The sequence below is a fragment of the Rhynchophorus ferrugineus genome, unplaced genomic scaffold (genome assembly GCF_030347505.1).
Source record: "Rhynchophorus ferrugineus isolate W39M unplaced genomic scaffold, kcgeb_rfMv2 rfM1, whole genome shotgun sequence".
NCBI classification, from domain to species: Eukaryota; Metazoa; Arthropoda; class Insecta; order Coleoptera; family Curculionidae; genus Rhynchophorus; species Rhynchophorus ferrugineus.
In genome coordinates this window covers 32,559,001-32,582,808 of record NW_027472580.1, presented here as the reverse complement: position 1 = coordinate 32,582,808, position 23,808 = coordinate 32,559,001, and the positions used below count along the sequence as shown (strand labels likewise).

General features: G+C 32.0%; 1 protein-coding gene and 2 long non-coding RNA genes across 3 annotated transcripts in view; 1 reads left to right on the top strand and 2 right to left on the bottom strand.

Annotated features, from left to right (window-relative positions):
* The window catches only part of LOC143206703 (innexin shaking-B-like), a 49,693-nt gene that overhangs the window by 9,385 nt on the left and 16,500 nt on the right, over window positions 1-23,808 (top strand). The window contains exon 3 of the mRNA XM_076419376.1: window positions 11,401-11,534. Coding sequence (XP_076275491.1) covers window positions 11,401-11,534 — 134 coding nt within the window. The remainder of the gene's footprint in view (window positions 1-11,400; window positions 11,535-23,808) is intronic.
* Window positions 13,848-16,317, bottom strand: LOC143206707 (uncharacterized). Its single transcript, XR_013008507.1, has 2 exons — window positions 16,100-16,317; window positions 13,848-16,038 (listed from the first exon to the last, which is right to left on the bottom strand). It is a non-coding gene; the product is annotated as an uncharacterized LOC143206707 (long non-coding RNA).
* On the bottom strand, window positions 18,730-20,212 carry LOC143206705 (uncharacterized). The gene is made up of 2 exons (XR_013008504.1): window positions 19,301-20,212; window positions 18,730-18,886 (listed from the first exon to the last, which is right to left on the bottom strand). It is a non-coding gene; the product is annotated as an uncharacterized LOC143206705 (long non-coding RNA).

The window sequence follows — 23,808 nt, the reverse complement described above, 5'->3', positions numbered from 1 at the left end:
ATCGGAAAATTATCATCCCTATTGATATTTTGCTCGTTATTTTTAATCTGTTTTTGGCCTCCTTATCGTATTTTCTCTAAAAATTAAAATAAGAGGTAACATTTTCAGCGCAGATATATCAAAGCATAAATAATTGCGGTTTACTCTTTAAACATAAGGAAATAAATATTATAATAGAAATTTAATTTAGAGAATATATTGGGACAATATTAAACTTTGCTATAAATAACTATTGCTAGAATTATATTGGTAGTCCTAGAACCGTAAGATTTACTATACACTTGCTGCTTAAAATATATTTCAACTATATTTATGTTAGTAAAATAAATTTAATGTTATTAAAGATTATCCGTGGATTGAAGCCAATATGTAGAAATTTCACAGTTACATATTTTACAATTAACATATTTCCAAAGCGCGTTGCTCCGTAATAGACTCACTGTGCACTTGCTTGTATTAAAATAAAACGGTTAAATCAAATTTAATTACAAGCTGTATTATCCATTGGCAATAAATTTAACGAGGTTTTATTTATATTCGGAATCAAAATTAAAGCATTAAAGCCATAAATTACTCCGTAATGGTTTACCCTCCTGTCATACCTGCAGTATAAATCTTACAAGAATAATTACTTTTTTCGAAATGAGATTAATCAAAAATTCAATCTGAAATATTATTAGACTGTGTTTACAGAATTATGTAATTATTATAAGAAAATGTTCGTAATAACAAAATGATTGATATATAGTAGGGAAATATAAAAGCCAAATATTTTCATTCAATTTTTTTCATTCTCAGACCCACAAATTTTTAACTGCACATCACTCAATAAGTTTTCGGTCTAATACATGACTATGGATTGACTCACATGATTTCTGGTTGATAAGAAACTTGAAACGACACGCGTCAAAGTTTTGTTATTCCAATTATTTCAAAGCAATGGATAAACAGACAGAACTTCCTGCGACAAATATTGCTTTTATGGTAGAAAATAGTGTTGTACGTAAAACAATGGCTTAATTAAGGTTATGAAATCTTATAAGCACCTATGATCAGGAACGATGATTTAGGAATATGAAAGTCTTCTAGATGATGTTTTTATATAAGCAAACCATCTCGAGAAATAAAAGTGTTGAGAATTCAGAGAGGTGAAGCTACACAACATTTTACGTCGGTATGTAAGCGTAGATGAATCTTTGTATGGAGAAGTATGTGCTTTTCATTTAAGCAATAAAAAGGCGAAAACACGAAACGATATTGCAAATCATAGAACCAAACTACAACTTTCGAAAACTCAACTTTTAAGCTAAAACTGGAGCTTATACTTAAATTTGAAAAATATCTAAATACGTTTGGGGCGAATGTACTCTGCAGATAACTCAATTCAACATTTCTAGAGCAGGCTGAGAAGTGCACACTAAAATGGTACGACCTATTGCTCTAGCTTCGAAGAATAGTACGAATATGATGCTCAAGTATGTTGTATTATTACCGCGAATCTACCTACTAACAATCCACTAAGGAAGGACTTACTAACACAATTATGTATGCCAATATTAGTTAGACAACCAGGAATGCCAATATTAGTTTTTAATTAAGAAGAAATGAGACAAAAATTAGTTTAATTCTTCTATATTAAGTAAGTGCAACAAACCGACCAAAACCAAAAGCTTAAAAAACCCGCCTTAATACGTTCAGGTAGATTAGCCTTTCTGAAAGTGAGAATTAAGCTCATTGTAAAGGATAATACACCATCATTTTTTAAATGAATCCTCCTAACCCTGATTTTAAAATCTGATGTAATTGTTTTAATAAAGTCATTAATTGACCATAACCACCTACCACCATAAAGCACCATTCCATAATGTTTTTACTGAATCAATCTCGTGTAGGAATCAATCCATACATTAAAATATTACAAACGGAGACGTCAGCTTTACCGAGTCATTCTCAGCAGATACCGTAAAATATTTATCAAATACCCTTGTTTCGAAATTCTAAAAGAATGTTATTAGTTGAACTAGGGAATTATTGAGCAGTATTGGCTTCTATTAAGTAATTAATTCTTCTGTTCATGTGTATGTTACTGAACCCCTTCTAAAGGGCGGGACGAAGTTTGATAAGTTTGTGTGTGTGACTATGTGGATTCAAGAATGGTTTAGATTCACAACCGGACATGGTAGATAGCAATACGATTGAGTTCGAGGATCTATTAAGTGTTTTTTTTGTTAATATATACATTTATTATAACATATCACAACAAATCACCAATTGGATGTTACTGTTATGTTTTTATGGTATTTGTTTTATTGTCGAAATAAATTATTTTCACCAAAAAAAGTCAGTGTTGGAGCAGAACTATGTCTGTTGGTCCCCTAATTAATGTATCTTCGTTTATTTTCAAACACCGTATTAAAAACCAAATGTCATTATCTGCTTTTAAATATGTTGTATATATTTATATTGAAATATGAATAAATAGTTATTTTAAGGAAGTTATTCTAGAAACTTTTTAAAATAAAGCTTACTGGTATAGCTACTGCAATTCTTTTAATATTATTATACAGACTTTACCAATTATATATTATTTAAGAAAGAAATATTATTTAAAAAAGATTTAGGTAAGAAAAAACCAAGAAATATTATTAATATTAACCAACCCTTTATTTTATTATTTTTTTATAAAATATTAAAATATAACTGTTAACTATAACAGTAACTATTGTTATAACATACAAATTATATGAAGGTAATTTTCAAAATATGTATATTCTATACTAGTTATAAGCTGTTAACTAAAATAACTATAGATCAGAATAATGTGTTTCTACGCGGTAGCAGTATTATATATTCACAACAGTATTAATCACGATCACCTATGAGATTTTGCTATTTAGCTTGGGTTTATATATAGAAAAATATGAAAAATGTAATTCTAAATATTATTATAATCTGTTGTTTTTAATGATGAACATCTCTATTAGATAGTGGTTCCCTAACTGATAGAAACGATTAATAATGATTATAAATTTTTGCTTTAGTTCTAATTTTCGAATTGCTATTTTTTACTGTCAGTTTTATTAACTCTAGTTAAAAAAAAACACATAACATAAAAATAGGATAATAATAATAATAGTTAGGAATAGTCGAGAGTACTGGAGTAACCGAATTGGTAATTTTATTTTCTGTCAATAACGTCATAAATTTAGATCCTACTTTGAACCTATGCTTAAGATAATTAACAGACCATATTTTACACATTGTCAACACGTAGTGCGTATTCAGTGCTTGAGGTCCGTGAATCATGTTAAGCATTAGGTCCAGTTACTTAAGAAAAAATCAGAATAAATATTGACATTATTAAAAATCCTTAAGGAATAAACCACAAATAGTTAACGATAATGATAAAAAAATTAAGAGCTTTAATATAAAAGTAATAATCGTAACCACCAGTATTTTTGATATTTATTTTATGCATCGTGATTTGACTCATTAGATATTATTATTCTAAAACTTTATTAAGCAAACTCTTTTATATATGGTTATTGCAATAAAACAGCCAATGTCAGATACTGTCAAATTCAATTTGGAAAATTATAAAATTCATTTTAAACATGAAGGGGATTTTTCCTTCTCATTTGAAATATCCAGCGAGTCCGGCAACTAGAACTAACAAGTCAATTGAAAAGTCCCCGATCTACCAAAATAAAACATATTTTTTTGGCAAAATTAGTTTTTTTTATTCAGCATAATTCCCTTCAAGAGTGATACACTGATTATAGTGACCCTCCAACTTTTCGATACCATTTTTGTAGTACGATTTGTCCTTTGCTTCAAAATGCGCCTCAGTTTCATCGATCAACTCTTCATTCGACGAAAATTTCTTCAAATATTCGTGAATGATATAATGTACACGTTCAGTTGATATCTTTTGTCTGCTATTTCATTCTATTTCAATTTAGGCTATTTCAAGGATTTTTTAAATGTTTTCGTCGGTAACAACCTCTTTTAGGCGTCTATTGCGTTCACCGTCTCCGGTGCTCATTTCACCACGTCTAAACTTAGCAAAGCAATCCTTGATGGTTGATTTTCATGGGGCAGTGTCCGAAAACTCGGCATCTAGCCAAGTTTTTTCTTCAAATTTATTTTTTCCCTTCAAAAAGCAATATTTTATCAACACGCGATATACCTTTTTATCAATTTTTTTCACGATAACAAAAGTTGCTTCTCTCAAAATGCTATAATTCACAAACTAGTGATCCAACAGATGCCAAATTTATACACGATATTTTGAGGGTTGGATTTAATTCTACTAGCGCCATCTATATGTTAGGCCGGGGACTTTTCATTTGACTTACTTTACCATTTCATAGAAGCTACGTACTAATCAAGATACGAAATAACACAAAATCAATACAAAGATTAAAACTAATCCCAATGTTTATTACTGCAAGGGACGTTAGTGTTAAACACACAGCCTGTGATCCACGATTAATAACACCTGGAAGAGAAAGCGAATTACTCGCAGTAATAAATATTACTAGTTATAACTATCAATCAGGGCGCAAACCCACTTAGGAACAGTTTTTGCAGGAACAAATCAGTTTACACGTAAGACTCAAAACTATGGACGATCTTGAGCTGCAAACCCCAAATATAATTGAACAAATTCGGTCTGTTGCAAATGAAGCTACCCCAAAATCAAGAGGGAAATCAGAATATGAGGTAAATTACCCCCTTGAAATTAGGGAATTGGTAAAAGTAAGACGAAAAGCTAGAAGAGTACGGCATAGAACCAGAAATAGACAAATATTACTCGCTATGGAAAGCAACTCATAGATTGCCAATTAAAAATGATCAAAATTAATGGGTTCGACGCAACGATGAAAAAGTTGAATTATTCGCAGAACATTTAGCTAACATATTTCAACTGAATAATATAGAATCTACAATAGATATAAATCCTGTTTATCAGCCCGATGTAGTTTTCTTCAATGTAAGTTGCCACAAAAATTGACAACAACCTCAATTCTAAAAAGGCTCCTGGAATTGATGATACTGTACCTAGGTTATTAAAAAAGAGCTGCCAATAAGAGCAATAATCATTTTGACATATATATTCAATGCTTGTTTGAAACTGAACCATGTTCCGGAATGATTTAAGTTTGCTCGAATAATTATGCTTAAAAAACCTGACAAACCTGCAAAAAGTTGGATATTACAGGCCTATTTCACTGCTAACTGCAGTATTAAAATTATTTGAGAAACTGCTGTTAAAACACATTAAACCATTAATAGAAATACCAGATTTCCAGTTTGGATTTCGGAATCACCATTCGATAATCGACCAAATGCATAGAAGTGGTAGCTGAAAAGGCATTCGAAGAATAGAAATACTGCCCTGCAATATTCCTGGATGTCTCACAAGCTTTTAACCGGGTATGGCATTTGCGATTAATCTACAAAATGAGCAAATTGCTACCGCGGTATTACTGCCGACTATGTTAGAATCATATATAGAGTTCCACAAGGTAATATCTTGGACCATTTCTATATCTGCTCTATACTGTTGATATTCCAACAACAAAAGGAATAGTACTTGGAGCATTTGCTGACGACACAATTATGATGGCAAAAGATGTATATCTATCTAAAGCTATACAAAAAGTACAAGTAGTGGTCAGCAATATCTTCAAATAGAATAGAGACTGGAAAATACAGCTTAATATCTCCAAATCCGTCCATGTTAATTTTTCATTGCGGCGAATTGACAAAAACTGAATTATATCACTTGACGGATGTCCGATTTCTCAAACAGAATCAGCTATATACCTCGGAATATATCTCGATGGTAGGTTATACTGGAAACATCATGTGAGACAGAAAGCAAAGCAAATTAGACTCAAAGTCAAGCAACCTTCAAAGAGATTGGTTTATCAGTCAATCATAAAGCCCGTTTGGACCTATGGGATATATGGGGTTGCACTAAAATATCAAACCAACTAGTAAACCAACGCACCCAAAACAAAGTTCTACGATTAATAACCAATGCTTATCATGCATCAAGGTAGCAATGTAGCAATTGTTGTATTGCTTGCTCACAGCAACGTGGAAGCGATACAGCTACTTGACAACACGTATTAAATTAGAATGTTGGAACGAACCAAACCACATTAACTAGTTTAGTTTAGAAGTGTATTTTTAGCTTTAGCTTAAGTAGATCAGTTTTATTCTAATTTAGGATATACATACTTATGTATTAACCCGATACACGCTTTGGGTGTATATTAATGCAAGTACAACAGAACAATAGTAACAGATTAATTTGTAAATTAAGATTGTACTAAGATTATCAAATGTAAGATGTAAATAATAAAAAAAAATTGACCATAGTTAAAAAGAGACGAAATGCTGTGTGATGCATTAGAACAAGTAACCGTCTATAAAATTCAATTTGTGATGGTAGCCGGCTTGGTGGCGTAGTGGTAAAGGCAACAGGACGGCCCTCCTACTAGCCTCAGGTTCGAATCCTGCTGGGGCATGGTCGTAAATTTATGTTGTGATTGTTTAATATTTGTGATTGTCCTAGGCAAGAGTGTAAAATCCGACAATGAAAATGATCGCAGTCACGCCAGTAACCAATTTCTAAGTTGGTCACTCGCCAGTCGGTAGGCTTAATGCCGAGGACCGTGGTTCGGAGACACGTTAAATAGTAGGTCCATTCCAGATAAACCCATAGTTGGTAAAAGGAGACTTAAAGAAAAATATGTAAAGAAAATTGTGGTGGTAATGGTGGACAATTGGTCGTCAAATATTTAAATAAGTCTTCAAAACATAAGCGACTCTTTTATAGGATAGATCATATTTACTAGGAAAAATATTATAAACCATTATGAACCACCTTCTTCCATATTTCGGGGATCATGAAGATTCATGCTGTTTTAACGTCTTGAGCTGACGGGCATTATGATGTAACAAAACTACAAGTAACAATATTATAAGTCATAGCATTGTTGATATAGCGGCTGTTTTTCTTTTAATATCCAATCCAAACATTAACAGGTTTGTCAACAATATTCATCTAACAGCTCATCTGATGCTTCACTGCTCCAGGAGGTTTTATTTTCTTTCTACGCAAAAGTTCAAAAATAAACCGTCATATCATTTCTACGATCAGTCTACATACTTCATCTATAGTTCTGTTTTAATAATTAAATATAAAAAAGCATCAGTTCCGGCATAAAATGCATTATACCGATTTTCCACAACAAAGCTTCAAATTTAAAAAATCCATAATAGTAAAATCTTTAAAAAAGTTACTTGACCAAAAATTAGTTTATTAATAAATATTATTTAATATTTATGTATAATGCAACATAACGTAAACTTTTTAAACGTATGATCTAAATTGCAGTATATTTTAAGACTTTAAAGAGTCTTTCGAAAATACACATGTATAATTTTTCAAGGATTTAAGATTGTTTGTGGTATACGTTTTCACATAATTCTGGTTAATTTAACATCAAAGGGAATAACAGTAAATTAGAATTAAGCCACCATCGTTAAAACCCATTTTATCGTTCTATTTAAAGAGGACTTTTTTGGGATATTTTAAGTTATGTGTCACTGGCAAAAGCTTAAGATATTATTCAACGCTTTTCGGTAATTCGTTATCTTTAGAATGGCTTTAATTCCCAGTCCAAATTCTATTTATATATTCATGGCGATATTTAACTTATTATAAAATTATAATTGGTGTATATATTATATAATTTTTTATCCCATTTTTTTTTTGTTTGAATATTGTAATACTGTCATGGAAATTTATTCTAACGGCATTACAGTCGAAATAAAAATTATTGAAGGCATATCTAACTCTATTTGTTCAATGTTTTATAGGTGTCTAGTTAGAAAACATATGATATATTACACGCTGCAGTTTCCTTGTGCAAGCTAAAGGTGTGTTAATATTGTGATTAATAGATGGCAGCAGTCAAGAGTGCCGTTATATGTTTGTTATCATTAGAGACATTTTCGTATGATTATATGTTGTAATATCATGTCTGAGTTATTAATCATTTTACTAGTACATATTTATATTTGTTTATGCTATTAAAATCACATTTTTCTAAATATTGTAGGATGTTATTTAGAATACTTGTAGTTGATAAATATTTTTGGTTATTTAGATTGAAATTATATAATTTTAATTTTCCAATTCAATTATTTATGGCAATTGTAACAGTAAAATGTAGCAAATATTAACTACAGTAGCTGATGCAATTATGCTAAAATTATTCAAAAAGGTACATAGTGCAACCGAACTGACGATAATTTGCTAATGGATAGCTTTGCATTCCCTGATACTGATGTTGAAGCTTCTAAAATGCTTCTGCAAAGCTGTATGGTTTGAGAACTTATAAAGATAATACAGTATTAACAACTGACGCATCTGTTATTATAATACAGCATCCAATTAGAGCAAGTATTTGAAATCTGACTAAGTTGCAGGAGATTTTACTAGTTTTAGGCAGTACGCGTAGAGGAAATCAAATGTTATATATCAGATAATAGAGAACGATTTGATAAATAGTAAACTTGGTTGCTGTTAATATCCAACAGTGGCAGGTCTCAATAATTTTCATGATGCTCGCATTTTGAGAATTATGTACATTTTAAATATGTAAATTGTTAAGATTTATCCAATTGTCTAATTGTTTCCTAAATTAGTCCAAGATTTCTTTAAACTTTTTAAACTTGGGGGCATTTTTTGAATAGAAGCTTCCGGTCAGTAAATACTCTCTGATTCTACACTGTTCAAAATTATTGAAGGCATATAGAACTCTATTTATTCAATGTTTTATAGGTTTCTAGTTAGAAAACATATGATATATTACTTGCTGCAGTTTCCTTGTGCTATCTACCGGAGTGTTAATGCTGTGATTAATAGATGGCAGCAGTTGAAAGTTCTGTTATATATTTGTTATTTAGATACATTCTGGTTATGATTATATGTTGTAATATTATTTCTGTGTTCATTAATCATTTTACTAGTACATATTTATATTTATTTCTCCTAGTGAAATCACATTTTTGTAAATATTGCAGGATGTTTTTTAGACTACTTGTAGTTGGTAAATATATTTGCTTATTTAGATTGAAATTATATGACTATAATTTTCCAATTCAATTGATTACGATAATTGTAACAGTAAAATGTAATAAATATTACTAAATGTTATCAAATTATATGCAATATAAATATATTTTAATTTCCCATTTGTTTGAAAATCCTGGAAAGTAAGAACCATATACTACTAGCTTGACATATATATAATATTCAATAACGAAAAATGTTTTTTTACCATATGACTCCATTCTACACGTTCTGGCGCAAACGTTGTGGACGCTGTCTATGATCTTAATCCATATCATTTTTTGGAGCTATTGATTGCACCTTCCTAACAAGCTTGGAGTCGTTCAAAATTCACAGGATTAGTTCCTTAACCGTACACTGTCGCATCTTAATCGAATGACTACATTTCTAATATGATCTCGGAGAACAGGTAGAGATTGGTTCAGAGAGAACAGGTAGAGAGTGATTCAAGCTTAAAATTATCAGACATCTCAGTGTCCAAGTCTCGCAACCATGCAGAAGGAGTTAGAAAATAAGGGTCTTTATAGGGTCTTACCTCTTTTTCACCAGTACGATCTTACAGAAGCAAAAACTCATGGAGTTTAGATAATTCGGCTTTTTACTTGAGTCATAGATGCTACTTGTATAAGATGGGACAAAAGTTCCGCTACCCTTTTGATTGCGCGCCATCTTAGTTATGTGACAATTTCGCTCGTTTAACCATAGTGTTGCGTAGACGTGCAAATTTTATTATGAATAAATATACGCCACAAGAACGGCCAGAAATAGTGACAATATTTATTGAAAATAATTGTTCTATTATTGCCACTCAGCGGAAATTGCGCCCATGGTAGCGGCACTTTTGCACAACCCTATATTACTGGTGCCAAGTACAATAGCACTATATCCGTCAATTGTCAATACTTTGCTCTTTTCTTTATGATTTTTCATGCCATATAGCTATTTTTATATTGATCCTACATGCAAATTGTATCGTCATTCGATATCCTCTCAACATCTGTACCAGTGATCGTATCATATCGAACGCTATCTCTCCTATTATCTTCAGTTTACATAATTACAAGTTTACATATTTCCAATTTTGAAAAGCAATTGTCATTAGGTGCGGATCTAAAATAAAAAAGAAAAATAATTCTAAAACATTCAAAATGCAATGCATTGCTTCCCAAGATGCCAAAATTTAGGGACACATAAACACGATACTTTTTGAAGTCTTATTTATAAATATTCATAAATAAATTTCACACAATTGATAGCAGACAATTTTTACTACAGTCTTTCCAATAAAACAGCAAATTTAAATTTTCGTTTATTTTGACTCTGACAATAATACTCTAATGTAAAAAAAATGAGACAAAAATAACGTTATCAAATACAATTTATTTTAACATTATCGTAGATCTAATGAATATTATATAATGCATATTGTATAAGGATTAAAACTACAGTTAATTAATCACCCATAATATTCTGTAGGTTAAAGTTGTTTTATTATATTTACATTAGCGTATGACAACGGTATCTTAGTTATCGTGCTCTAAGGTGCCTAGGGAGAACTTTACACTGAACATGTTTGTGAAACTCTTCGCGAATGGGATGCCTGATTCGAGATCGACCAGTACTAACACAAATCGAATTTTATCAACCGAGTTAGTTACAAGTTAGGACGCATCAGATTTCATTCTCTCTCTTTTTAACTAGAGCAATGCTGATTAGTAAAATAAGGAAGAAAAATGTTAGGAGTTTAAAAGAGGTTTTTTTTTACGTTTTGATAAATTGAATTTGTCTATACTTTCGACGGTGTTGAGGTGTATTGGCTGTTTTATTCGAAGGACTATATCATCGTTTTTGTTGACTCTTTGTTGTCGAATTTGGATAAACAGAACGTGATGGCTTTGATATAATGTTTTCTCGTCGGACTTTATAACAGTTGCTACCATTTGACCTACACCTGCTATTTTAACGTAATTTAATGATTTCATTGCCGTTTTCAATTTACCATCGTACGATCGTTATAAGAAAATGTGGAATATCAATTATTGGTTGAGCTGCTAAATTTTTTAAATGGTTACTGCATGAAGAACTTTCTCCATCGCCTACCCAACATTTTAACGAAGTTTTCATCCGCTCTTTGATGTTGCCGTTGGAAGATTTACTATTGGCTTTCATATAAAATTCTAAATACAAAAATATTAAATAAACACTTGGAAACATTAGTAATTTCTAATTTGTTTTATTTCTAGACAAATGCTATTACACGAGATTCGATTACCTTTCGGCTTCATACAAGATTCACGGTGGTGGTGCTTGTGACCTTATCCGTAGTGGTAACAACGAGACAGTATGTTGGTAATCCCATCGATTGCATTCACACCAGGTAAGTTGCTCAACCAATTTACTTACTACACATACGCCTTGATACTGATGGGAAGTAATATTCAACAACATTATCGATAACCAAGTATAGAAGATGGATTATTTAAACTGACTTTAGTCATGTTGACTATGGGATTTGTAACGCTGATGTTATGTTATAAGTCTCTATAATATAACAGTAAACTCACGTCATCTAGATTTATGTTGTCAACTCATCGAGATTTATGTTGTCAACTCATCGATGACTCACAGCATTTGATTTGCTTGTACGTCTTGCTTGTCTTTTTTCAGGCCTATTTCTAAATAAGTTACATAAAATCCATATAAATATTTAATTTATATTTACCAAGTAACAATTTGAAATACTTCACTCTTTAATGTGGTATCTTCAAAATTTCATTTACGTTTTGCAAGCCATTTCTTAAGTACAGTCTTTGGCGTTCCACTTACTAGGATATTTATATTGGATTTCTGTTTCTAGCATGATTAACTGTTTATTTAGCATTAATTATTAACTGAACTGAATAACTGAACTTTTTCCATTAAATTTTCTTACTTTTACACTTTTTTTTTAATGTCTTGCTAATGATAGTCTATCGATCTATTTTAAAATATTTATGTTTATATGGAAACTGAAATAACAAATCTTAATTTTATTATATGTTCCCTAGGACCTCTTTATGGCCATATACATCTAGGATATCGCTGCTACATTGAAAACTTATCTACAGAATTATTTTATTTAATGTCTAACTGCCTCAAGTCTTTGTTTTTAAAATTGCCTGGAAAATTATGTTAAGAAAATTTGATTCTATTGTGGACGAAAAACAATCGTTGATAAAAAAGTAAGATTATAGGGCTTGTATTAGTAGGTAACCGTTCATCATTTGATACATTGATCGTAAAATAGATGGTCGTAATGATATCCTAGCTAAGTCAAATGGAAATAATTAAGATAATCCGCAGAAGAGGAAGTCGGTACGTCGATGGTCCCAACGCTAATTAAAGTCTTAAGTTGTTCCTCTAAGTGCCCATCGGTAATGTCAATGATCTCCAGTCTGGAAGAGTTTTTAACGTCGAATGTTTTATATATGTATATATTATATACGTGTTTTAGTTTCCAAATTTGTGGATTTGAAAATGTTAGGCCATTCTAACTGTTATTTTAGAAAGTGCCGTAGTTTTAGTGAAAAAAAAAATCGGTTGGTTTCAAAACTTTAAATAAAGACGAATTTGAATATCTGAATAGTTCATTAACTTTTTTTTATTTTGATGGGAAAAATAATATTAAAGTGACTGATACGTATTATGGAGACTTTGCAATCTGGAAATGCAGTATTATTGGTTAGCTTACTAAATTAGATTGTTGTGGTACCTATACCGATAGAAAACAGAATGCACAGAAGTGCTGCGTATACCTAAGTTTTGTATGGATACTTTATAGACTACTAATTATTTCAGAAATAATTAATGTCAATGTAAATTTCATGAATTTAATATCAAACAGAACTAACTTTAAGGTTTTTCAAGGTTTTTTTTTCGGTGAATCTAACATTATATTGTTTTTTTTAACAGATTTTAGTATTAATATTCAATGCAGCTGCAACACAATAAAAGCAGCAAGTTAATATTTAATAGTAATAATAGTTCCATCTCTAACGGATTTTATTAGCACGAAGGGACCCCCATTATTCTGTTCCTGGTCGAAGTCATTGATTCGTAATCTATTTGTGATGAACCATTTATTAACTTAAATATCTTCAGAGTAATCACAAATATTAAGCAGCGGTTTGAAATTTATCAAAACAAGCAAAACGCCGAAACAACGTCTGCGGGTTTATAGATTCATATGCTTCATATCAGTAATACCTTTCAAGTATATCAGTAAGTGTTTTGCAAAAATTGAAAAATTAGGCGAATTTTTGCAGATATATCCGTTTATATGCTTAGACCCATCAGAGAGCATTATGTTTCTTTGTAACTAGAATAAAATATAGAAGAAAATATTGTCTGGTATTAAAACAAATTTACATATAGACAATTGTTAGACATAGTAATATGGAATACGTTAAACATCTTAATGATGTGAGTTTACTGCTATTTTAGATAGACCATAAGCCTTTATTTTTGTTGCATTCGTTCTGTATTTATCTATATCTGAAAACGACAGCAAAATTAATATGAGTGATACGTTTTGTAGGAATGTTCGTCGGGTCGGTCGGTCGGTCGAAACGTGTGGCTGCCGCTGCGGTTATCTATCAGAACACTCACTACTATATTTGGAAGGAATTTGCACGGGAACTAAAAACACTGGTTGAATCAAAGTTGTTTATTTTAACTTGCGATTGATACATGTGGTCGATGGGAGAATGGACAGGATATTAGGTTAAGGTGAAGGAAGTACGGTAGCGCTGTGGAAGTGGTACTGTTACAGGGGGACGGTGATAAGAAAAGAGAGCGAGACGTCGTCGTGATGGCCTTTTATACTCCAGAACTGCATGGTACCAATCCACCGGCGTTGCCAACCTTTGTAGTTGTTGATGGTGAATTGGTGGTGGCCTAAAGGGTCGTGGCGGTCACCACATAACTCCCCTCCTAGTGGAACAGCCGTGGAACGTACCTATATGTGGTGCAAGTTCCGGAATGCACCCGCAATCACGCAAACAAACGCCCGGGGACTGCTGATGAGATGGGGATCCCAACCTGAGCGAGGAGTTTTACGGGATCAGCTGCCATCGGAGCTGTAGCAGGACGTCGTTCGTCTTGAGGCGTTTAGCTTTGTTTGAGGGTACCTGTAAATGTGTTACGTGTCCCGTTTCGTGTTGCGAGGGTGCTCATGTGTTGCTGGTATACATGATGGGCTTCTGTGGTTTTCGTCCATCAGGCTAGTCTCGTGGGATGTCGTCGACCACGTGATGTTGATGAGTTCCGTTCCTCGTGCTATCCTTCCATGCACGTGTCAAGCACCTGTCGAGTGGCTTATGTTGAGTTGATTTACCTGTTAGGCACTTTGATCACGTCGGGGTCACCAATTGTAGGAATGTTCGTCGGGTCGGTCGGTCGGTCGAAACGTGTGGCTGCCGCTGCGGTTATCTATCAGAACACTCACTACTATTTTTGGAAGGAATTTGCACGGGAACTAAAAACACTGGTTGAATCAAAGTTGTTTATTTTAACTTGCGATTGATACATGTGGTCGATGGGAGAATGGACAGGATATTAGGTTAAGGTGAAGGAAGTACGGTAGCGCTGTGGAAGTGGTACTGTTACAGGGGGACGGTGATAAGAAAAGAGAGCGAGACGTCGTCGTGATGGCCTTTTATACTCCAGAACTGCATGGTACCAATCCACCGGCGTTGCCAACCTTTGTAGTTGTTGATGGTGAATTGGTGGTGGCCTAAAGGGTCGTGGCGGTCGCCACATAACTCCCCTCCTAGTGGAACAGCCGTGGAACGTACCTATATGTGGTGCAAGTTCCGGAATGCACCCGCAATCACGCAAACAAACGCCCGGGGACTGCTGATGAGATGGGGATCCCAACCTGAGCGAGGAGTTTTACGGGATCAGCTGCCATCGGAGCTGTAGCAGGACGTCGTTCGTCTTGAGGCGTTTAGCTTTGTTTGAGGGTACCTGTAAATGTGTTACGTGTCCCGTTTCGTGTTGCGAGGGTGCTCATGTGTTGCTGGTATACATGATGGGCTTCTGTGGTTTTCGTCCATCAGGCTAGTCTCGTGGGATGTCGTCGACCACGTGATGTTGATGAGTTCCGTTCCTCGTGTTATCCTTCCATGCACGTGTCAAGCACCTGTCGAGTGGCTTATGTTGAGTTGATTTACCTGTTAGGCACTTTGATCACGTCGGGGTCACCAATTGTAGGAATGTTCGTCGGGTCGGTCGGTCGGTCGAAACGTGTGGCTGCCGCTGCGGTTATCTATCAGAACACTCACTACTATATTTGGAAGGAATTTGCACGGGAACTAAAAACACTGGTTGAATCAAAGTTGTTTATTTTAACTTGCGATTGATACATGTGGTCGATGGGAGAATGGACAGGATATTAGGTTAAGGTGAAGGAAGTACGGTAGCGCTGTGGAAGTGGTACTGTTACAGGGGGACGGTGATAAGAAAAGAGAGCGAGACGTCGTCGTGATGGCCTTTTATACTCCAGAACTGCATGGTACCAATCCACCGGCGTTGCCAACCTTTGTAGTTGTTGATGGTGAATTGGTGGTGGCCTAAAGGGTCGTGGCGGTCACCACAGTTTTAACATAATTTAAGTAGTTTAAGCAGTTTAATTATAATTTCTTTATTGGAACATGTTTTTCTTTTATATCGAACGTTAATATAATACTTAAAAGACTATTGGCCTTTTAATAAATTGTTGTTATATTTTTGATGAATGTAATAATAAAAGAAATATATTGCAGATCGTCGTATTCTACATCATAATACTATTAAAAGAAGTTGTAACTGGAGTGCTCTAATTTTATAAAGATTTTCTTCTTCTGAAAATTGGGAATTCATAAAAATATGTATATTTAATCTTTTTCACATTAAAGGAAATACTTCGTTATTTATCTGAGGAATATGATTCCGGTCAGTCAGTTATTGGCGTTAACCAGGCTGGGTAAGAGCGGGTGTCTTCGGGGATGATTTATAAGTTGATCACTCGCAGTCGGAAGGCTTAATGCTGAGGACCGTAGTTGGGAGCCCACGTTAAACTCTAAGTCCAGTCTAGATAAACCCCTAGCTGGTAAAAGGAGACTAAAAAACATATATATCAAAAAGATATTATATATATATATATATATATATATATATATATATATATATATATATATATTAGTATTAAAGAGATAGGATTTGTTTAACAGGAGTGGAATAAAAATAGGTAAATCTTAGCGTCAAAACGTCTATAAAAATATTAGATAAATATAATTAATTTAATGTATTCTCTATGGCCAATTCAACTAATAAATCAAATATGTTAGACGCGAAGCAATTTAAAACCGTTAAAAATAAATGTTGGGTTTCGGTGAAGAAATAAAGAAGTGAAGAACACATTAGCTGTGGTAATTAAAGCAGACAAAAGACAAAACCCAGAGGTGCTAATGCAATAAATTAGCTGTCGGTTAAGTGGAGAACATTGACTTTAGTCTGAAATTTACGGTTTTGATAGGTACTATACATGTTGGTATCTGGGCAATAACATATTGCAAATAATAAATCAAAACTGAAAAATAATGTGTATAGAAGAACAACAAAAATCATTATATCAGAAATTTTTCTATTCTATTCCCGAAATATTTTAGCGATTTGTAGTATGTGGATTACAACACACTAAGGGTGAAATTAAGATATCACTGTGATCAAATAATAGGAATAAGAAGAATAGCATAAGAATTTTGGTTTTCATATTAATTTCTTTAACAGAGTCAAAGGGACTAGGGATGCCTAAAAAATATTGTTTTATCGCCGATTTTGGCCCATATGTCGACAGTTTGGGGACTGGTATTTGTCGATATTTTTGAAAAAAAATTCTAAAAGCTTTTTTAATGTACTTAGTTTTAGAGGTGTATAAAAATATCGTTACTGTTTAAAATTCGAAATTTTTGTTTTCCTATATTTTTTAAAAAATATATCATCGCAGCCGAAACCTCTTACAAATACTAAATATAAACGGGGGATATTATTTCAGTGTTAAGAGATGGACATTATGAGTCAATAACCATTATTCATCGTGATAAAATACCATTTAACTTCTAATTATAATAACATTTTCAAGGTCTTTTTGACACCAATTCAACAACTTTTTTCAAAGATTAACAAATTTAAATAATAAAATTAATAATACCTTTGTTTCCTACTTTAAGATTATCATTCCTCTTGAACTGCATTAGTAAGCCAGGGGTATTTTCTAGTGTACATTTCTTAGTACATTTGCTATACGAAACAAATGAGGAAGTGAATTTTGCTCTCAGTTTGTAGATAGGTTTTTTTTGGAAGGTTCATGTCTCCTAATATTATGGATCTACTTCTTACAACAGTTCTGATTGCTGAGTGCGAGCTCGAAATGATTAAATTCATTAGAGTTTTTCCACTACTTTTCAATATAGTAGTTGATGCAATTATGCAAAAGTTATTCAAAAAGGCACATGCAGTAACCGATCGGATGATAGTTTGCTAATGGATAGATCTACATTCGCTGATAGAGATGTTGAAGCTTCGAGCATTCTTCTGCAAAGCGGTATGTATGGAGAACTTATGAAGATAATATAGTATTGACAACTGACGGACCGCCTGCTATTATAATACAGCATTCAATTATAGCAAGTATTTGGAATCAGTAATCCATTATTAAGTAACAACCCGAATTGGCTAAGTTGCAGGAGATTTTGCCAGACAGTACGCGTAGAGGAAATAAAATGTTATAAATCAGATAAGGCAAGGTTTAATAAAGAATTTTCATAATTCTTGCAATGTGAGAATTATATACATTTTATATTTGTAAATTGTAAAATTTATCCAATTGTATAATAGCTTTCTAAATTAGTCCAATATTTCTTTAAACTTCGGACGGAATCTAATCCGTCTGCCCAATAGGCGTTTTGCGTTAGTAAATACTCTTACCCTTTGATTCTAATGTGTTCAGATCTAATCCCACATGAAACAGGTTTATCTATTCTCAAGATTCGATCGGTGTTAAACTCAGTTCAAACTCAAGTCACTTTCCACATATCTGAACTTCTGATTGTATCATTAATAAAACAGCGTTATACGTTGAAAACGAAGAAGAATTGCCTGTTGCGATTATTGAAGAAACAGGAGAAAAATTAAGGGTTTTGATCATTTTTGTATGTTTCTATGTCTACACGCTTGTGTTATTATTTATATATAAGCATTGAATGTGGTAACAATATGATGGAATTGAACGGTCATTGAATAAAGAAACAATTCTATTAATGTATTATATATAATGCATATATATATATATATATATATATATATATATATATATATATATATATATATATACTCACTGCTAGAACAATTTTTCTGTATTAACATATAGATCTACAAATGATAAACCTGTTCTTTTTGGGTTTTATTTGATATCTCAAAACAAATACATAAAATATGAAAACTATGGCATTATTAAATTATTTAAGCTATATATCATCAAGCAAAACATAACCTTGAGTTACGAAGAATTTATTTGTTATAAAATATAATAAACGGTCTTCTAACTACAGAAACAGTGTTGTTTGGAATTGCAAGATCCACTACGTCTTCCTCTTTTTTGACAGTTGGCTACACATTCATCCTGACACGATGCCCGTTTTAGCCTACTACCTAAAAAATGATTTGTTATTACCAATTAAAATACGTAAAATCAATATTTAGTTAGTTATTATCATCTGTATACAACACGACTTTATTAGTAATCTTCATTATTCATCACTGTCAATTTGTAATAAAGGAATAAATGAGAATAAGATTAATAACAATATATATATGGACGTATGGATTCGCACAGAATATTTAAAATCGCTATCGTTCTGTCATGATAACGGATTTATAAATGGAAGTTAAGCCATTAGTAGCAATAATGAGTGTTTGAAGATTACAATACAACGTGACAATTAAATAATTCCTGTAAATGATTCCAGAATATCGTTGATAGACAAAAATACAATTGTTTCACCAGGAACTGAGACGAAATTTATAAATACGATATTATAAATATTAGTAACAAAACACACATACCTATTTGAACTATTTCTTCATTTAAGGCCTCTCCTTTTACACCAAAACTGCATAAAGCTATAATAGAAAAGATAACAAACAGCACGATTCTTATGTAATTCATTTCCGCTGAATATTTTACTAACTAATCGACGATTTAACGTTTGTTTGACTTTATATATAATGCAAATATTAACAAAAAAAAGTATCACGTCAGGATCATGAAGCCCGATTTGCATGAATACAATCAAGTTTTAAGAATTAGCTCTTGTCTCGTGTATTAAAGTATTTTATGGGGAAATCCACTCGCAAATTATTCTATTAACATATATGCCTTATTCGTTAATTGCCATTATATATGATCAATTCACTATTACATTATATTATTGTTTGACAATTAATCGTCTTATTTGGTTATAGATTCTGAGTATAATTATATCGATTTTATGGTAATATTTTTCATTTCATAATTGGTTAAGCAAGTAATTGACTATACAGTAGTACTATTATGGGCGCTAATATATTCCGCAATGTCATACTAGAAAGATTAAATATTACCGGCTTGGTGGCGCAGTGGTAAAGGCGATAGGACGGAGTATTCATTAAAAATCATCGTGGTTTGGAGATTCGGCTGCTATCAGAACTATATGTATATTCCTCGGCGCAATCTAATCGCCGCAAGCCCAAAAGCTAAATGTCGCTGTTGCCAAATTATGGATGTATTTTATTTTAGAAAAATAATATATTTAAGAAGACATTCTGACATTAATTTTTATATTTGGTTATGAAAATTTTTTGAAAAAAAAAGAGTAGATACGTTTTTTAGTATTTAATACAATATATAGTCTTGCCCTTAGATTTGGCAACACTGCATGGTATTGCAAGCCAAGCGTTTATTAAAAGAAATGTACCGTATTGCTTTGATTAAATGTTTTAATTTATTTTATTTATAAATAATACATTTGTAGTATTGTATATTCAAATGATGTGATTTAGTAAATAGTTTATGGCATAGTTAAGGCTCATTGTTTTATATCCTCTAATTTATAATTTAAAATTATTATTACATTTTAAAATATATAAATGAATATAATATAAAAATGTAGTATTATGCTGTATTCTTACTGTTTTTTAAAGGCCGTTTTTACTATATATACATATGTATGGTATATATAGCTTAATATAAAACTTATGAACATTACCCTTGATTCTAATAGCTAATACAGAGTATATTTTACGCCTCATTACAAAGGCAAACATTATGCCGATATCAGAAGTTTGGTTAGAGATGAGACACAGTCCTACACATGACGTCCGAGCAATACTGAAAATATTCAAATATTTCTAACTCTGGGGAAGCGCGCGCCAACGCAGTATAGTCAATCTACCAGGATACATTTCTAATGTATCCTGATAGGACAGTCCTCCTACTGTTGCGATAGCCACGGGTTCGAATCCTGCTGGGGCATGGTCGCAAATTTATATTTATGATTGTTTAAAATTTGTGATTGTCCTAGGCAAGAGTGTAAAATCATAGTTGGTAAAAAGAGACTTTAAAATATATTAAAAAAAAAAGATTAAATAACCCGATCTAAAAAATTCTCAAAATTTTTGATCTGGCTTATAAATGGCTACGCTCTTCAATAAACTATATGATATTATGAAAATGTAAATTGTTTGTCCTGGTACATAGGTGCATGATGTTTATTATTCTCGACAATCTGCAGCGGGATATATAAGTAATATATTTTTTTATAAGTTTGTTAATTGTTTCAAATAATTTTGGATTTGTACGGGCGATGATGATTGACGAAAGTGATTTTTAAAAAGAAAATATAGCTAGATATATCACAATTTACCTCTATCCTTAATAAAAAAATAATCATGAAATACATGATTGATCAATACAATGATTCATACATAAATTTTTTATAGTCAATTTTTTTTTATTTATTATTATTTAAATATTAGTAAATACTAACAGAACACTATTTTTATATAAGAATTTTAAATGTTATGCATGTCGAAACAAAGAATATCCATTCAAAATAAAAAAATCCATTTTAGAAATCGCTAGATAACCTTTAGCATGTATGATAACATTTTGCAAAATACGTAATTCGTTAAACGACAAAAAAATAAAAATTAAGTTTTATGATTTTTATGCTAATGTAAATGTTATTGAAAATAATTACTATATTGACGATATTCATAATTTATAATGGGAGTAGATTGAATAACTTTATGATTTTTATGATAAATATTACACTTTTAGCTATGTTCTGCAATGCCATAACATATCAATAACGCATTGCCAATAACTATATTTTTCTTTTCCGATGCTTTTGAATTCGGAGAAACCTCGTGTCTTTTGAGACAACCAGAGTCTGTTAAACTTTTTTTGCTTAATCCGATTTCATTTTTCTAGATAAATCCTGAAGCATAAATTGAGCGAGATTGTGCGGTAGCTGTTATGTATTGATTTAGTGCAAAACATGCTCCACTGTCAAAAAAGCGGGCCAATCCGAAAAAAAAATTATTGATCAATTATCATTATTGACAAATTCATATCCAGCGTCCGGACAGAGAGTGTATTAAACATATTTTCTCCTTTTTACCAACGAGAGTTAATCTAGACTCTCCTTACAGTTTAACCTGGGCTCCGAACCATGGTCCTCGTACCTCAGTAAGTCTAGCGACTGGCCAGTGACAAATTTAGGGACCATCCCAGAAGACATTCAGTCTTATCCATTCTGGTTACTGAGGTTTTTGTAACCTCAATCCAGATTCAAGTCCTTTTCCATATGCCTCAATTTTTGATAACATGATTAATAAAACAGTATCAGATGTTCAAAATGAAGAATTTCCTCGGTCAATTATTATCTCTCAATTACAGAAAAAAAATAAGGATACGAAAACCCCATTTTATGTGTGTTTCTAGGTCTACATGCCTCTTTTATTATTTATGTGTACTCATTGTGTGTATATAATTGAATAAAGGGCCAATTTTTATAGTTTTCTTATAATCTTATAGTTTATTCACGTGGACTCTGAACACGCCCATATAACTGAGATTTTCGCACAGCACAATGAGTAATTTCGTTTTTTAAGGAACTATTTACCTTAGGATTTTATTATTTATTGGCCGAGTTTTGCTCTTACCAGTCTCTATTTAAATTTGTAAAGAGTATTGCCAGCAGTATCGATGACGCAGCAAAAAGATTTGCTAGCTTCGCCAAGAATGCCACTAATTTGGACACTTTCTTTATGAATGTAAATGCTTGTGAACAAAATTGCAACATCTAGCCAATCTTCTTAATTCAATCATAATCTTGACTAAGATTTCTTAGCTAATCTTCACGTTGGTCACTTGATAACGAGTGGGTACATTTGACGATTTGTTAAGCAGGATTAGACGAGGTACTCAAGAAACAAATACACTGGAGTACTTTCTTGAATTTAAAATGTTTTAGTACTTGAAAGTAGTACTTGAAGTACATAAACAACACGTAAAGTATGAAAAAGGTGGAAAGAAGATGGACGGAAATAATGGAAAGATGCATTGAAATAAAATCGACGAAAATTACAATAATTATATTTACTTAATTTTTTAGTACAATTAACGTGATTTAATTTTTATGTTATTTTTAGTTTTATGAAAACACGCTTAAAACTAAAGTACGGATTTCTTATTAATATTTTATTTACGGCAGATACATGTATTTCTTCTATTACAATATCCTCCTTTCTTTCCGATAACTAAGCAATGTGCTGCACATAAGGAGTCGTTATATTTCACGCCAAATATTCGAAATTTTCCCAATTGGCATGTTGCTCTTTTCACTCGCGATCTTCCTATAAAAATATATTTTTCATTTGTGACGATAAATATTTAAGAAGAGCTGAAAATAGACATGTCCAGATTAAGAAGCCTGCATGTATTCCAAATAATAGTACAAAATCAAATACCAATTACAAAAAAAAACGAAAGTTAATGTTGAAAATAGCAATAAAAATCATATTAAAAATCATCCAAATTTTAAGTAATAAATAATTATATAAAATATTAATAATTAATAATAACATTATTATGGGTAAACTGAATATTCAGAACAAAAACAATGCTCCTATAATATTTAACGCAACATAAAAATTATAAACCTATATTTACTTATAATTTCTTGAATTTGTTTTTAATAAACTGAATGTTTTCAAATGCAGACTCTATTAAACCTATATATACGATAGACATACAAAATAATTACCTTCATGACTAGGTGTTTCAAAATCATCTAGTAGGGGCTTACAATATGCACTCACGGAAAACACAATTAAGAAAATCAACAGAATAGCTCGAATGTTATTCATGTTTTCGACTGTTTCTTATCTAGTACAGTAAATTCTTTACTGCAGAAGATTCTGCTTATGTGTACGCTACTCGGTTTATATAGATATAAATATTCCTGGTCAAAATAAACCAATGAGTCATGTTCAGTGCGTTTCCGCTTCTTTTTTTGGCTTCTTATCGC